The sequence below is a fragment of the Staurois parvus genome, unplaced genomic scaffold, assembly GCF_062004578.1.
Source record: "Staurois parvus isolate SC_StPar_1 unplaced genomic scaffold, SC_StPar_1.0 ptg000980l, whole genome shotgun sequence".
In the NCBI taxonomy this organism is placed as follows: Eukaryota; Metazoa; Chordata; class Amphibia; order Anura; family Ranidae; genus Staurois; species Staurois parvus.
The window spans coordinates 2,886,183-2,901,514 of record NW_028318776.1 but is presented as its reverse complement, the minus strand read 5'-3'; the positions used below and the strand labels follow the sequence as shown (position 1 = coordinate 2,901,514).

The window sequence follows — 15,332 nt, the reverse complement described above, 5'->3', positions numbered from 1 at the left end:
GAGAGATACTCTCCAAATCCTAAAACCAAAATTATATTTTAAATAACCTTTCTAAGTTTACTGAGTTTTTCTATGGTGAAGATGCAAAGCTAACACAGATACTGTAGAGAAAAAAATAAGAAATGTTTTCTTACCCCAGATATTCTCTGAAAATCAACCTCTGCAATGAATAACTATAGGCAAATAAAGCACTTGCTTGTTTTTTGTTTTACAGGAATATTCCAGCACACTGTTTCTTCTATAGGGGATTTCTAATAATGGTGGAACACAACATTAATGCAGCTATGCAATCACTAATAGATTGCCCCAAATATACCATGCTAACAGAAAGAGAGGGCATAGTGACATAGAGATTAACTCATTAGTATGCTGCTTCTTCTTTTACTGGGGTGGAAAGACCTGTAAGTAAAAGTGAAGCTGCAACAGAGAAAGATCAGGCCCACTTATCAGCCAGTCAAGACTGTGCTGTGTGACAGAGCTGAGTAATCACCGAACTGAATGGACAGAATTACAAATACTTTGGCAGGTAAAATAGCTTTCATATGTAATTTATTTCTCTATTTAGTTGTTTGCCTGAAGTTCAGCTGGGTATACTACCAAACCGACTTCAAATACTCCCTAAACCATTTCAGTCAGTAACACCCTACAGATATGTAAGCAATACAATATAATTTAAGCAAGCATTTACAAAAACAACAAGGCATACATGTACTCTGAGGATCAAACAGCAAAATTAGTGAAACCTTGTAAAGAAAGATGTGTACATACAGCAGGTGTTTCCTAAAGCTGAATATACCCAAAACAAAAAAATAATATATTTTAACTTACCAAACTTTGGATGTTATGGCTGCATTAGTTTCCTTTTTAGGCTTTTTTTTTTTTTTTTGCTTTATTTTCATCTGATGATGCAGCCAGTAAGTCTGTTTTTTAATGGTCAGCTTTTATTTTTTTATGTAAAACCTTTAACCAAAAAGAGAAACATCTTTTGCTCTAACTGCAAAAGTTAGCTAAAGTTCAGCAATAATTTGTTAGTCAGGTATATCTAAATCTCCCAGAGCATCTAATACTACTCTCTTCTCACATTTACAATGCTGCTGTCCAAAGGTGTCTCCATTGCCCCTCCATGGAATGGAGCCACCCTAAGAGAGGGATTGTATTACTAGCCGGATCACCAGGTAAAAATAAAGGGAAAGCCTAAAGAAAAACAAATAAAACCACCACATTAAGGATTGATAAACCGCAATATATTCAGTTTTTGCTTTTGGGTTTAATACTGCTTTAATCCTGTAAATTTGTTTTTTTCTTTTTTTTAGATTTAGATTAGTGTAGCAGCCTGGGATGAGTCAGATTGAGAGTGATGCTGGAGTTCACTTCAGGACCTTGGCCAATCCCCTCTTAGGAGGCTGGGCCTGGTGTCCAGGGCAACCCTCAAATATGACAGAGTCTGAGGAGAGAGGGCAGTCAGGTGGAACATGGACTGAGAGGAAGGCTGGAGTGTGGAGCCTGGGAGGGGGCACCATTGAGGGAAGCCTATATAATGGCAGGATGCTGGATGGGAGTATCACCACTGTTTCAACATCTCCTGGAGAGAACAGCCTGTATAGCAAGGAAGGAGCCAGCCCAGCTTAAGGCCTGAAGGCAGCCATCAAACCACTAAACTAACAGGAGAGGACAGTGTGAATACTCTTACACCCTCTGGGACAGATAAGGAGGGAGGACGGTCAGGTGCAGTACCCAACTAGCTTCTCATCGGGACTGTTCAATCGGCAGCTCTTGGGCTCCCTTACTCAAAGATACCCTCAGGCAGCTGAGTGAAGAGAGGAATAATTAAGGGTCTGAAGAGATACACTAGAAAGCCTTTAGTGCTTTTCAAAGAGAGACTGTTGCTATCTGCATTTTTGTATATAGTTGCTAAGGAGTCGTCCTCAAGTTTTACAGCTCCTCTGATATACCATATGCTCCTAGACCCCAACCAAGTTTAAACCCTCAATAAAAACCACAGAACCAAGCTCAAGGACTGTTTATTGACTCCAGTGTGCAGAGTATGGAAAATGCATGTTGCCTATCCGTTCAGAGCATAGGGGGACCAAATTCAAATCCAGCAGCCCCCAAGGGGGTAGTGCTACAGCCCATTCCTAGATGAAGCTGAACTCCAAGCTCAGTGACATCTACAATGAAAATTTCCAAGCATGCATGGACTGACTATTGCTATTTGTTAGAAGCCTATGTATTGATAAATCCCAGTAACATTGTTCAGGGTATTGGCCCATACATTAGAAACATCACCAGCCCCTGCCCTTTGCATGTGATCTACTCACCAGCAATAATAAACCCCTTTTTCAAGCTAATTCTTGTCTATATCAACATTCTCTTAACAATGTCCTGCATGTGCCCCAAGCATGGTACTAAATCTGGCCGTAGATGGATCAAATCTCAGCTAGTTCAGTAGGGACCAGCTGAGATTCTATCCATCTATGGGCAGGCTGATGGTACCCAAGTCGATCCATCGATCGTCTTGGGTACAACCAGCCTCTCCGACTATCAGCATGTGATTACTGCCAGCAGCTATAGCCGCTAGCAATAATCATTGTGTTCTCCTGGCAAGGATGGCTCCCCACGCCCCAGCAGAACACAATAGTTGTGCAAGAGGGATTCCCCATCAACACTGATGGCCATCGATTATGCACTCTTCTTTCCTTTAACCACGTTAGGAAAGAAAATCACTTGAATCCTTCTCACAACAGGAGGTTTTCCCACCATAAGAATACAATAATCACTGTTGCCAGCTATAGCAACAGTGGATCAAAATTTGGTCAGTTGCTGCTCAACCAGTCTAATCTCGATCCGTCTATGGCTGGGGCTGGCTTAACAATCCATGTTGAGAGCTGTACTCTTGAAGACATCACAGCAACAATAATGCATTGATTTATTATAAAGTTCATACACATATACTATAAATTATAGTCATAAAAGAAATGGTAAACTATGTAAATACAAGTTATTCTTGGTCTTGTTGTTAAAACTGATCTCTGGGCTTGAGTAGGTGGTCATGAGATAGTCACAAAGTAATTACATTCAGTAGAGGCCTTCCTTTTTTAAACGCAGCTGTTGAACAAATGAATCAAGGAAGCTAATTTTAACAATTAAAACCAGAGTCTCCAAAATATAGCTTTAGATACCAAATGTATATGCATCTAAAACAGCACTTACTGTAAGTTGTTTCCTATGTTAGTATGCTTGCAGTGTAACCTCATGGTAGTATACTACAGCAAAACTTTTTTTTTAGTTTTGGATAGGGTAGAGAGGGATTAGAACATCTGTCCGTTTTTATTGCTGTCTGTGCCCCCGGAGATTCACTCTCTCTGTTCCTCCAGTGTGTACTGTTATCATTGAGAGTGAAAGTGAAAGAAAATCCCACATTTTGGGATGTCACCAGAACAGGAACAGAGAAGAATTCTTCCAATGGGAACACTAGCTCTGGTGACTCTGGTAATAACCAGGGATTCTCTTTGCTTTCTGTTTTAACTATAGGACAGGAATTGAAGGGAAATCTCCCCAGTGTGGGGCAGATGGCAAAAGTAAGGCTTTCAGGGGGTATGATACTCCCTTACTCTAGCCAAAATGAAATTAAAAGTTTTGCCTTTATTTCTACTTTAGATGACCATAGAATCTTGTTAAAACAATATCCCATTCTGCTGTATGTTTTCATTGCTGACCATGAGTGAAATAACTTTAACTTCTTTATACAGTATATGAAACAGTATTTGAACAATTTTTATAGTCCCAAAAATAGCAGCTTTAGCATCAACAGTAATGGTATTTTCCTCTCGGAAATTTATTAGTCATAAAGATGTCCAAATAAATTAAAACTTTTAAAAACTCGTACAACATGAATCAAAATCTACATGCATATCTGAACTTATACAATTGCATTTGTAGCATTTTCAAAACACTTATTTGATGAACTTTGATCTTAAAACATATGTCAGGGCAAAAAGGTATACAAATATATATGCAATACATGCACATTTACCCATTTACCCAAGTTGTATCCCTTTACGAACAAGTACATAAAAATATATAACTTTGTATCTACCAAGAATGCATTCAACTCTTAAACCTGTGAGCTGACAACACATACTGTTTTTGTGGCATGAGTGGTGTCAGCCCTGCCCCAGTTATCTTTACTAAACTACTCAAACCCTCCTGCTCTCTAAAATATAAAGGCTAATTAGCTAATTATTCTGTAGCCAAGTAAAAAAAATGAGGGTTAAATAAACTCTTTGATATAACACAGAAGTTTGCAGAGAACACATGACAGCACTAAATGTGTGACAAGGTCAACCATTTCTTTGCACTTCTCCAGCAGATATAGTAAAATGCTCACAATGGTATATTTAAAGTGTAACTAAACTAACTAAACTTTTTTTTAATTGTGGAGAGATTGGAGAGGGATTAAAACCCTTGTCAGTTTTGATTGTTGTCTGTATCCCCATTAAGGAGATTCACTCACTCTATTTGTCCTGTTAACCATTACCATTGAAAGTGAAAGTAAAAGAAAAACCCAGAATTTTAGGTTGTCACCAGAAAAATAATAGAGGGGAAATCCTCCAATGGAGACACTAGTTCTGGTGACTTGGGGCTCCCCAAGGGATTCTCTTAATTTGCAGGGGTTTCCCCTCACTTTCTGTTTGGCTATGGGATAGGAAGTGAAAGATAGTCTCCGCAATGGTACACAAATGACAAAACAAATCTGGCAGGGGTTATAACCCTCCCTTGCTCTATCCAAAATGAAAAAAAAAAGTTTTGCCTATAGTTCTACTTTACCAGAGCAAAATGGCGCTAATAGAAGTTCATTGTTAGGGTTAACATACATGTTTACAGAAAATGCTAACTTTTTCCAAACGGTATCTAACCAATCCGACATCCATTACAAACATAATTGATATGTTCTAAATTTATCAAATATACAATTAAAATGTGTGTACATTTTAGCTTAAAGGGCTTGTAACCATTACATACACATTTGTGAATATAAAAGCACGTTTGACAACATTTACTATGCACACGTTCACATCTTGATAAAACAAAATGTTTTTCCTATAAAATCATTATTATGGGTTGTGAATCTTTTCTTAAGTCATTTCGAAATCCCACAAGAGACCATTTCCACCTAGCACTGATAAGCCTTTGTTTGCCTAATATGGCTGATAATATAGAATGCCACACTCCAATGGCTCTGATTTCTGTTTCTAAATATATGTAAATGTTTTTGGTAAATGTATATTTTTTTCCTTTACGTGAAGTACCATGATAATTTGATAATACGTCTTTGGTAGTTTCTCTTTCAATGATGCCTCCTATCAAGACTATATGAAACGGCCAACTAAGGGGCACAGTATATCGTCGCTCATATTTATTATTCCATGTTCCCAACTGTCATGATGGTATATAAAGATGTCATTACCAAAGGAGTAGGGAATGTTCACTAAGCAAGACTAATGTTTATAGCTTAGGGAATAAAGTGAAGTTGGTTCATCCAATTGTGTGCGAGAACATTCATGTTTTTTTAACTTCCCTTATACATGATTGGGTATTCAGTGTGAACTCTTTCTTTTTATTCTCTAAGCCACTGGTGCCCAACCTGTGGGCCTTTAGCACTTTTTTGTGGCCCTTGAGGCTCCTGCAGACACTAATTTGTGAATGGCCTTTTGGTTAGGCCTACATTTGAGGCCCATCATACTGATAAATTTGACCATCCTTACTCTAAGCAAAGTAAATCAACTCCTTCAAGCCGGCCATAGATGGTTTGAATCTTAGCTAGTTCAGTAGGGACCGGCTGTGATCCGAGCCATCTATGGGCAGGCTGATTGTACCCAATTCGATTGTTGTACAACTTGGGTACAACCAGCATGTTAGGTTTTTACATGAGGCTATTGCCATTGGCTATAGCCACTACCAATAATCACTGTGTTCTCCAGGCAGGGATGGCTCCCCGCACCCACCTGCCAGGGAAACACAATAGCTTCGCTGGAGGGATTCCCCCATCAACACTGTGTTAATGGGGGGAATCAAGTGACTTTCTTTCCTGCAACCACAGGCAGGAAAGTAAATTGCTATGTCTATGGTCTGTCATAGTAAATCAACTCCAGTGTTTACACGAACACCTCTCCCCAGATCAGAAAAGTCAAGGACCAGAAGCAGAAAACACGTGGAGCTGTCCTTGGTCCTGTAGTAGGAAGAACACACTACAAACAATACGGATATGTTTAAAAGTGGAAAGAGCATGTGTAAAATGTAATAATGCATAGCAACCAATCAGATTTCAGTTTATTGACGCATGGGTTCTGATGGATGGCTCTTGGTTACTGACCTGCACATTGCTCTTTATTTTATTAATTGTGGTGAACAGTTCTTGCCTATTGCATGTTGAGCCTCTGTGAATGCACATTGTATATAGCTGTAGGTATGTATCACAGGAACAAATCCTTAAAACTCCGGCTGAAGAGTGAGGCCACCTCTTGCCCTGTGAGCAATCCAAGTTAACACAAAGTTGCTGCACTCAGCGCAGTAAACACAAGCTCTTTTTTTTCCCTCTGCGCACTTTAGCTCCTATTTAATTCAAAAGGGGTACTCACCATGTTGACTTCAGAAACCATATCTATGCTTGCCACAGTTATTCTCATCCCAACATCAACAGGAGGGCCTGCGAAAGAGAAAGCAACAGACAGACGTGTCACAGCAACCATTTGCATATTAATTCAGGCATCATATTTTAGATGGATTGCTGGTGCTGATTTTTTTTTTTTTACGTGTGCAGTGAATGAGCAGTGTGCATCAACAAGAAGCACAGAAAATGTGTACGTTATCATCATGGATAAAATGTATGACCATAGATGGGTATTTTTACCTCCAAAGTCTGGCCTCAGTCGGATGTCATAGCCTTTGAGCAATCTATCCACTGTCTCTTTCACATATGACATGTTGCTGGGCTCATTAACGCTGGAGGGAGTAAGAAGTATGGACTGGAGTCAGTATGTACACTGGAGTGCAAGCATTCAGACAACCCCCACCCCCCTTCCATGCCACATACATCATCTAGCAGTAATCAAAAATCATGTCAGACTCACATATCTGCAGCAGCACATCTCACCTTTGAGCACAGCACACCATGGCAATCATCATAGGAAAAGACACAATCCCGAAATATCCTCTGTCTTGGAGCGTCCACATTACTAACTCAATGTAACTAAATAAAGAAAACAATGCTTAATGAGAAGATTCAACAAATGCAACTAAAGTCTGAAGCAAGGTGATAATTCCTAATAGAGCAGCGCATGCGCACTGCAAGCAGCATCAACAGACACCGTTTGCTGAAAAAGCTCCCTCTGTGCAAATTAAAAAAAAAAAAAAAAAAAAAAAAAAACATCCACAGATCAAGATCCTTAGAAGTTCTGGTTATACCCCTGCCTAGTCCATATAAAAGGATGCAAGGGGGGGTCTGTTACTGTCCAAACCTCAGTGCTCTGGACAAGCTGATATCCTTGGGCTGCTGAAATGGTCTAAGCATGGCTCTGATTGCAATCTGCTGTAGTAGTAGATCCTGTATGTGCTGTATCACTGGAGCCTGCTGATCAGAATGCGAAGTAGTCTCCCAACACAGGCTCCCAGCGTCTCTTTCCTAAGCTCGGTGTTCCTTAGCAGCCAGCAGCCAGCAGCCATTCCCAAGGAAGCTGTTCTGGGAGAGATACGTTCGCTGTTACGTGAAATATGGCATCCTCAGCATCCCCATCAGCGTGGCCATCTCCTGTGCGCGCTGCCGATCAGATACTTGCTACAGTAACAGCTGAGGGTGAAACAAGTATCTGATGAAGGCTTCTCTCCCAGGACTGAAACAAGCTCACCCTAACCTTACAAAGTCCTTCTACAGCCGTCTGTTGTAGAAGTGGTAGGTACCTTGCTATTACAGTCCATTGTTTGTACTGACGTAACAGCACACTTCGCTGACCCCTCCTTCACTGCTTATGGTAATGCTGGCTGTATACAATTATTATTCAGGATTTATAGAGCACCAACAGTTTGCACAGCGCTTTACCAATATTTGGCCAGATAATCAATAATTGTGCTGATTCTGATGTGATCCTTTCAGAGATGCCCCTCCTCAATTTTTTTATGATGTTCATAATTATTTTCACCCAAATTCAGTCAACTTCACCCAAAGTATACACATTATTTAAACTATATTCAATTAGAGAAATATGTGAATCCTGGGTGAAAGTTGTATAAATCTTGTGTAAAAGCATTTATAAAGAGATTGTTAAAGTGATACTAAAGGCTTAAATTAAAAAAACCAAAAAAATTCAAACATGTCTATGCTTACCTGCTATGTGCAGTGGTTTTGCACATAGCAGCCCAGTCCTCCTCTTCTTGGGTCCCTCGTCGGAGCTCCTGACTTCTTCCTCCTGTCGGGTGCCTCCACATCAAGCAACTTGCTATGGGGGCACCTGCTGCTCCGAGTGTCCATTCACACACGAAGCTGTGGCTCAGCTCTACCCCCTCTCTCTTCTCATTGGCTCACTGGCTGTGATTGACAGCCAATGAGGAGAGGGAGACTCGTCACTGGATCGAGAGGGGGCTTAGGTGAGTATTAGGGGGGCTACTGCACAGAGAAGGTGATATAGAATGCATGAAGGTAAAAAACCTTGAGCCTTTACAACCACTTTAAGTGTTTCTCCTAGGATACTTTTTTAGACCCTATTCATGCACCCCTGGCCATTTCAGGTATGCGCATTTCTGCATGCGTTCCCGAAAACATGCCAAAATGCTTATCGCGCTTGCAGTGCCATAATTTTTTAATGGTACCCCAAATGTGGCTAAGGTCCTATTCACACAATGGCATTTTCAATCATGGGCAGAATTGCCACAATTCTGCCTGAGATTTGAAAAAGCTTTGTTAAAATAACAAATCTCACAACAGCGTGTTCAGGGGCCAGTCATTTTAATGGCACTTAAAAATGTGGCGCAGTTCCGCTGCGATTGTCGAACGATAAATTGCGCTGCAATCATGGAAAATTGCATTGCTCGAAGCATGTCACCCAAAAGAAGCTTCTGAACTTCTTTTGGGCGACACATTTCGACCAATGGGGTTTGCCACGATTGCAGCACAATTTATCACGCGACAATTGCAGCAGAATCGCACTGCATTTTTAGGTGCCATTAAAATGAATACCACCTGAACTCGCTGTTGTGCGATTTATTACTTTAGCAAAGCCTTTTTTTAAAATTGTGGGCAGAATCCACGATTCAAAACGTCACAGTATGATTGGAGTCTTAGAGATGTGTGTTTTGTAGCGCTAAAACACGTGGCCCAAAAACACACGCGGCTCAGGCTCTATTCACAACTGGGTGCTGCGATTCTGCCTACAATCTCAAAACGCTGTGCAAAAATGACAAATCGCACCACGTGTGTTTAGGTGCCATTCATTTTCAATGGCACCTGAAAAGTGGTGCAATTCTGATGTAATTGCTGCGCGATAAATTTCTCTGCAATCGTCGCAAACCTCATCACACAAAGCTTGCCACCTAAAAAGGAGCAGATGCGACAAGCTTTGTGCGATGCAGTTTACATGATTTATTGCATGATAATTGCCGCAAATTCGCACTGTATTTTAGGTGCCATTGAAAGTAATCGCACCTGAACACGCATGGTGCGATTTGTCATTTTTTTACATTTGTCATTTTTGAATTGCGCCAATTCTGCCGGTACAAAACATCCATATGTAAATAGAGCCTCACTGCCCAAAAAAGGCATGTTTGACACATGTAGTACAGCCCATTCAAGTCAATGGGCTGCCCTATGCTGTCATGCAAAAAACACGCATAAGCTCATCTTGCAGGTGTGAATAGGGTCTTATTGCTAAAATATTTGTGCCGCAAAATCTCTTTTTTTTTTTCCTCTTACCTAATATTTTCAGAACTGAAATTTAGGCTGCTTTCATGATCATAACAAAAATGCGTTAAAAACACATATGCTGCTGTTTACATGCGTTTCCAGTGCGTTTTCTGATTGCTTGCATCTGTGAAAAATGAACACGTGACTCAAAAACACACCAAAAATGCAAACATGGTACTTTTTTAATGTGTTTTTGCCGCATTTTCCATTCATTTAATGAGGAGATGAGTTTTTTGTGCGTTTTTGAAAAAAGATGCAGTATGCAGGACTTTTCAACATGCACTGTACCTGCAGCGCAGTGGTGTGAAGAATCTCATAGGATTTAAAGGGAAACATTTTTCTTGCATTTTTCTTGGGATAAACACATCAGTGTGAGAGCAGTCTTTCAGTCAACAGACATTTTCCAGCATGCTGAAATGATCTTATTTCTATTTATCAAAAGCTGGTAGTGTGCAAACAGTGGTTGAATACGAATTTGCAACATCAAGCTTTATCATGGAGGAGTATATATATATATATATATACAGTGGGGATCGAAAGTTCGGGCACCCCAGCTAAAAATTTGTATTAATGTGCATAAAGAAGCCAAGGAAAGATGGAAAAATCTCCAAAAGGCATCAAATTACAGATTAGACATTCTTATAATATGTCAACAAAAGCTAGATTTTATTTCCATCATTTACACTTTCAAAATAACAGAAAACAAAAAAATGGCGTCTGCAAAAGTTTGGGCACCCTGCAGAATTTATAGCATGCACTGCCCCCTTTGCCAAGCTGAGACCTGCCAGTGTCATGGATTGTTCTCAATCATCGTCTGGGAAGACCAGGTGATGTCAATCTCAAAGGTTTTAAATGCCCAGACTCATCTGACCTTGCCCCAACAATCAGCACAATGGGTTCTTCTAAGCAGTTGTCTAGAAAACTGAAACTGAAAATAGTTGATGCTCACAAAGCTGGAGAAGGCTATAAGAAGATAGCAAAGCGTTTTCACATGTCAATATCCTCTGTTCGGAATGTAATTAAGAAATGGCAGTCATCAGGAACAGTGGAAGTTAAAGCAAGATCTGGAAGATCAAGAAAAATATCAGACAGAACAGCTCGCAGGATTGTGAGAAAAACAATTCAAAACCCACGTTTGACTGCACGATCCCTCCAGAAAGATCTGGCAGACATTGGAGTTGTGGTACACTATTCCACTATAAAGAGATACTTGTACAAATATGGTCTTCATGGAAAAGTCATCAGAAGAAAACCTCTTCTACCTCCTCACCACAAAAATCATCGTTTGAACTTTGCAAATGAACATATAGACAAGCCTGATGCATTTTGGAAACAAGTTCTGTGGACCGATGAGGTTGAAATTGAACTTTTTGGCCGGAATGAGCAAAGGTACGTTTGGAGAAGAAGGGGCACAGAATTGAATGAAAAGAACCTCTGTCCAACTGTTAAGCATGGGGTTGGATCAATCATGCTTTGGGGTTGTGTTGCAGCCAGTGGCACAGGGAACATCTCACGAGTAGAAGGAAAAATGGATTCAATAAAATTTCAGCAAATTTTGGGTGGTAACTTGATGCCATCTGTGAAAAAGCTGAAGTTAAAGAGAGGATGGCTTCTACAAATGGATAATGATCCTAAACACACCTCGAAATCCACGGGAGATTACATCAAGAGGCGTAAATTGAAGGTTTTGCCATGGCCTTCACAATCTCCTGACCTCAACATAATTGAAAATCTATGGATAGACCTTAAAGGAGCAGTGCGTGACAGACAGCCCAGAAATCTCAAAGAACTGGAAGACTTTTGTAAGGAAGAATGGGCAAAGATACCTCAAACAAGAATTGAAAGACTCTTTGCTGGCTACAAAAAGCGTTTACAAACTGTGATACTTGCCAAAGGGGGCAGTGCATGCTATAAATTCTGCAGGGTGCCCAAACTTTTGCAGACGCCATTTTTTCGTTTTCTGTTATTTTGAAAGTGTAAATGATGAAAATAAAATCTAACTTTTGTTGACATATTATAAGAATGTCTAATCTGTAATTTGATGCCTTTTGGAGATTTTTCCTCTTTCCTTGGCTTCTTTATGCACATTAATACAAATTTTTAGCTGGGGTGCCCAAACTTTCGATCCCCACTGTATATACAGTATAAGTGCTGTAAAAGTGGTTGGGTGGCTGTAAAGCCACCCTGATCACTTTTACCTCACAGCTGATCCATAGCTGGAAAAAAACTGTTCCAGCATCATAGTTATGACTGCAGCAATGATCCTAGTTTAACCATTTGCTGTCCAGGACGTTTATATACAGTATGTGCATTTGACAGCAAGTGGTTAAACAACATATTTCAAAGACGTAGTGGTATAGCAGCAAGGTAACATTCCAGTACCTGACACTGTCTTATATTCTGCAACTGTGTCCACCCTTTGACTGCATCTTACATGCATCAATGCACTTAAAAGTCTGCATTGCATCACAAAGCTTTCTTTTTTTAATGCTAATCCAGTAATGCACTCTGCTTTACAAACTATACCTCTAAACTCTACATTACATACTGCTGACCTCTGCACTTTAAGTTAGTTACTACTGACAAGGGATCAGCTACACTGCCCTGGGTTTGGTTCAATCAGGGTTTGTACAACTTTAAAGACGTTTGGATGCTGAGCCCAAACCCCATTCAAATCAATGGGAGCCAAACAGGTCCAAACAAGAAAATGCCCATTTTCTGGGCTAATAGGCAAAGGGTTGTCAAAAAATAGCATGTGGGTTGGACACTGCCCTGGGGAATATGTTCCAGTTGCAAAAAAAATAAAAAAATACTCCATTTGACTGGGAGCAGTGATTTATTTTTAAATTGTAGGCAAATGACACTTCCCTTCTGACTTCTACTTAAAGTGTTACTAAACCCAGGACCCTGCATTCACTATATCTGGTCTCCCACAGTACACAGAACATGGAAATGCAATTATTTTAGTAAATATAAACTGCTAAATACCTTTTCTCATCAGGAGTTACAGCAGTCTTATGACTTCTATCAGTGTCCAGCATAGCACTGGTTAAAGTAGGAGGAGTAGGTTGTGGGAGGAGTTTTCATTCTCCCATGATTGTACTATGAGGCTACAGGACCCCTGACCCTCTGTCTGGACAGCACTGATTGGCCCTGTGCTTATCACATACACTCTCCATTGAAAGAAACAACTTTTGGCAATACACACCAAATTGAGCATGTGCAGCTTGCTCTCAAGGATCTGTTATACCAGAAAATGGATTGGGGATGGTAGAAGAATTGAACATGTTTATAAATGTTAAATTGCACCTTTTTGCGAAATGGTAAAAATTGAACAAATGCAAAAATGTAAATAACCAAATTTCTCTAAAACTCTGGTGGTTTTCATTCTTCTCTTACAACTTTCAGAGTCTGTAAAAGACACCCCAGACCACATATTTTCTGAAAGCATATGGCCAGTGAAATAAAAAGAAGGTGATACTGATTTTTTAGGCCCCATAACAGTTACACAAATGTTGATTAAGTTGCTATTTTCAACAAAAATGTAATGAAATCCTTATTTGCACACAAAATCACAATATAACATAACTTCCTGCTAAATTCCTACTAAAGCCTCGTGCTAAAGTGTATGTCTATGGAGGGCTGTGTTTACACACACACTGATGCACAGGTGTTCTGTGCATCCCCTTACAGGCAGTCCTCTTCATGTCAACTGGGCTGCAAGGACAGATCTGACCTCCACACTGCTGTAGGTGCAAGGCCCCAAACGCAGACAGTGTGAGTTCAGGGACATGTGCCCACATGGATGTAAAGTTGGGAGCAGTGGCTGTGTTGATGCAGTCACTGCATCTCAATTGATATAGATTGGATGACCTGCACAGGAATGCATGGAAGACCTGTGCATTCCTATGCAGCTGCTATGTCCCAATTGACATGGGATGCACAGAACACCTGCTGTGTGAATAAGACCTTAGGCTTTGTTTAGACTTGCAGTTGGAGGGCGGAAAAAATTTGCAGCTGAGCTGTGTTTTTGCCTCCTGCCAAATGCCCCCCCCCCTTAAGCTGCAATAGGCAGTGGACAGGGTGCTGATGCCGTAAATTAATGCTTCACACTCGCAGCAAAGTTGACCCAACTTGTTGCTATGCCATCTGCCGAACACTACACATTTATGTCAACGGGGAAGCGCCACAAACTACCCCCAAACTCGTGCAACACATGCAGCGCATTTGCTGGTAAAATGGGGTGAAAACAGGCAGTGAGGAGGCATCGCATCTCTTCCTCATCACCTGTCAGTAGCCACTGGAGCACAATCTGAACAGAGATGGGGCCTCAGAGGCAAGGATGATTTAGACGCATGTCTAAATCTACCCTTACCATTTTTTTGGGGGGGGGCTTTGGAGGGCCTCAGGAGTCTAAACCGGCTTCTCGTGTCTCTTTTTTGAAACAGAGAAAGGGACTGAAGACAGTCTTTTTTTCTCCAGCCTGAGCTGCACTGTAGTTGAATGGGAAGGGGTCTGTGTAGCTCCATGCTGATCTGTTAGTGGATGCTGGAGCTGTCAGAAGAGGGAAGAAGGATAGCCCTGACAGCAATCTGTCAGCATCTGCTGGAGCTGGTGGGAGGGAGAGCAGGGGGAGCCAGTTAGCCACCTCAATGAGGGGGGTGCCCGGACATCAGAGAGGTGGGGGCACTGAAGGGGGTGTCAGAGCAGCGGGGGGATCTATTTTCACAAGTCTATCCCTCACTGGCTGTCCTGCAGAACACAAAGCAGGCAGGAGGGCAGAGGAGGGAAGCTGACAGTTACAGGGTAGCCACAAGGGGATCGGGCTTGTGAGGGTTGGGAATTGGTGCTGGGGGAAAATCAGAGCAGGTAGAGTAAAGCAGGATAAGGGAGAGCTACAGTGAAGGTCATTTTAGATGTCAGCATAGGCAGGTAGAGGGGTGGAAGGCATAGCAGCAGAGAAGCAGCGGTGGGAGGGGGGGTCACATTTTAGAAAAATAGCTCTGATCAGTGGCCGATAAGCGTCTGCTGAACAATTCTACTATAAGTTCATGGTCATTGAAGTGACCATGAGCTTATACCAGAGGAGGAATGCAGGACCGTATAGCTACAAAGCTGGCCAGCTTGTAGCAGTGCCGTAGAGGGGGGGTCACATTTTAGAAAAATAGCTCTGATCAGTGGCCGATAAGCGTCTGCTGAACAATTCTACTATAAGTTCATGGTCATTGAAGTGACCATGAGCTTATACCAGAGGAGGAATGCAGGACCGTATAGCTACCATGCTGGCCAGCTTGTAGCAGTGCCGTAGAGGGGGGGTCACATTTTAGAAAAATAGCTCTGATCAGTGGCCGATAAGCGTCTGCTGAACAATTCTACTATA

At 41.2% G+C, this 15,332-nt stretch overlaps 1 protein-coding gene across 1 annotated transcript in view; it reads right to left on the bottom strand.

Annotated features, from left to right (window-relative positions):
• GABRB1 (gamma-aminobutyric acid type A receptor subunit beta1) overlaps window positions 1–7,908 on the bottom strand; it is a 595,526-nt gene extending 587,618 nt beyond the window's left edge. The window contains exons 1-3 of the mRNA XM_089657299.1: window positions 7,154–7,908; window positions 6,911–7,002; window positions 6,639–6,706 (exon numbers count right to left, since the gene is read on the bottom strand). Of these exons, the coding sequence (XP_089513425.1) occupies window positions 6,639–6,706; window positions 6,911–7,002; window positions 7,154–7,233 (240 nt within the window). The 5' untranslated portion in view covers window positions 7,234–7,908. The remainder of the gene's footprint in view (window positions 1–6,638; window positions 6,707–6,910; window positions 7,003–7,153) is intronic.
• Between the last annotated feature and the right edge of the window lie 7,424 nt (window positions 7,909–15,332).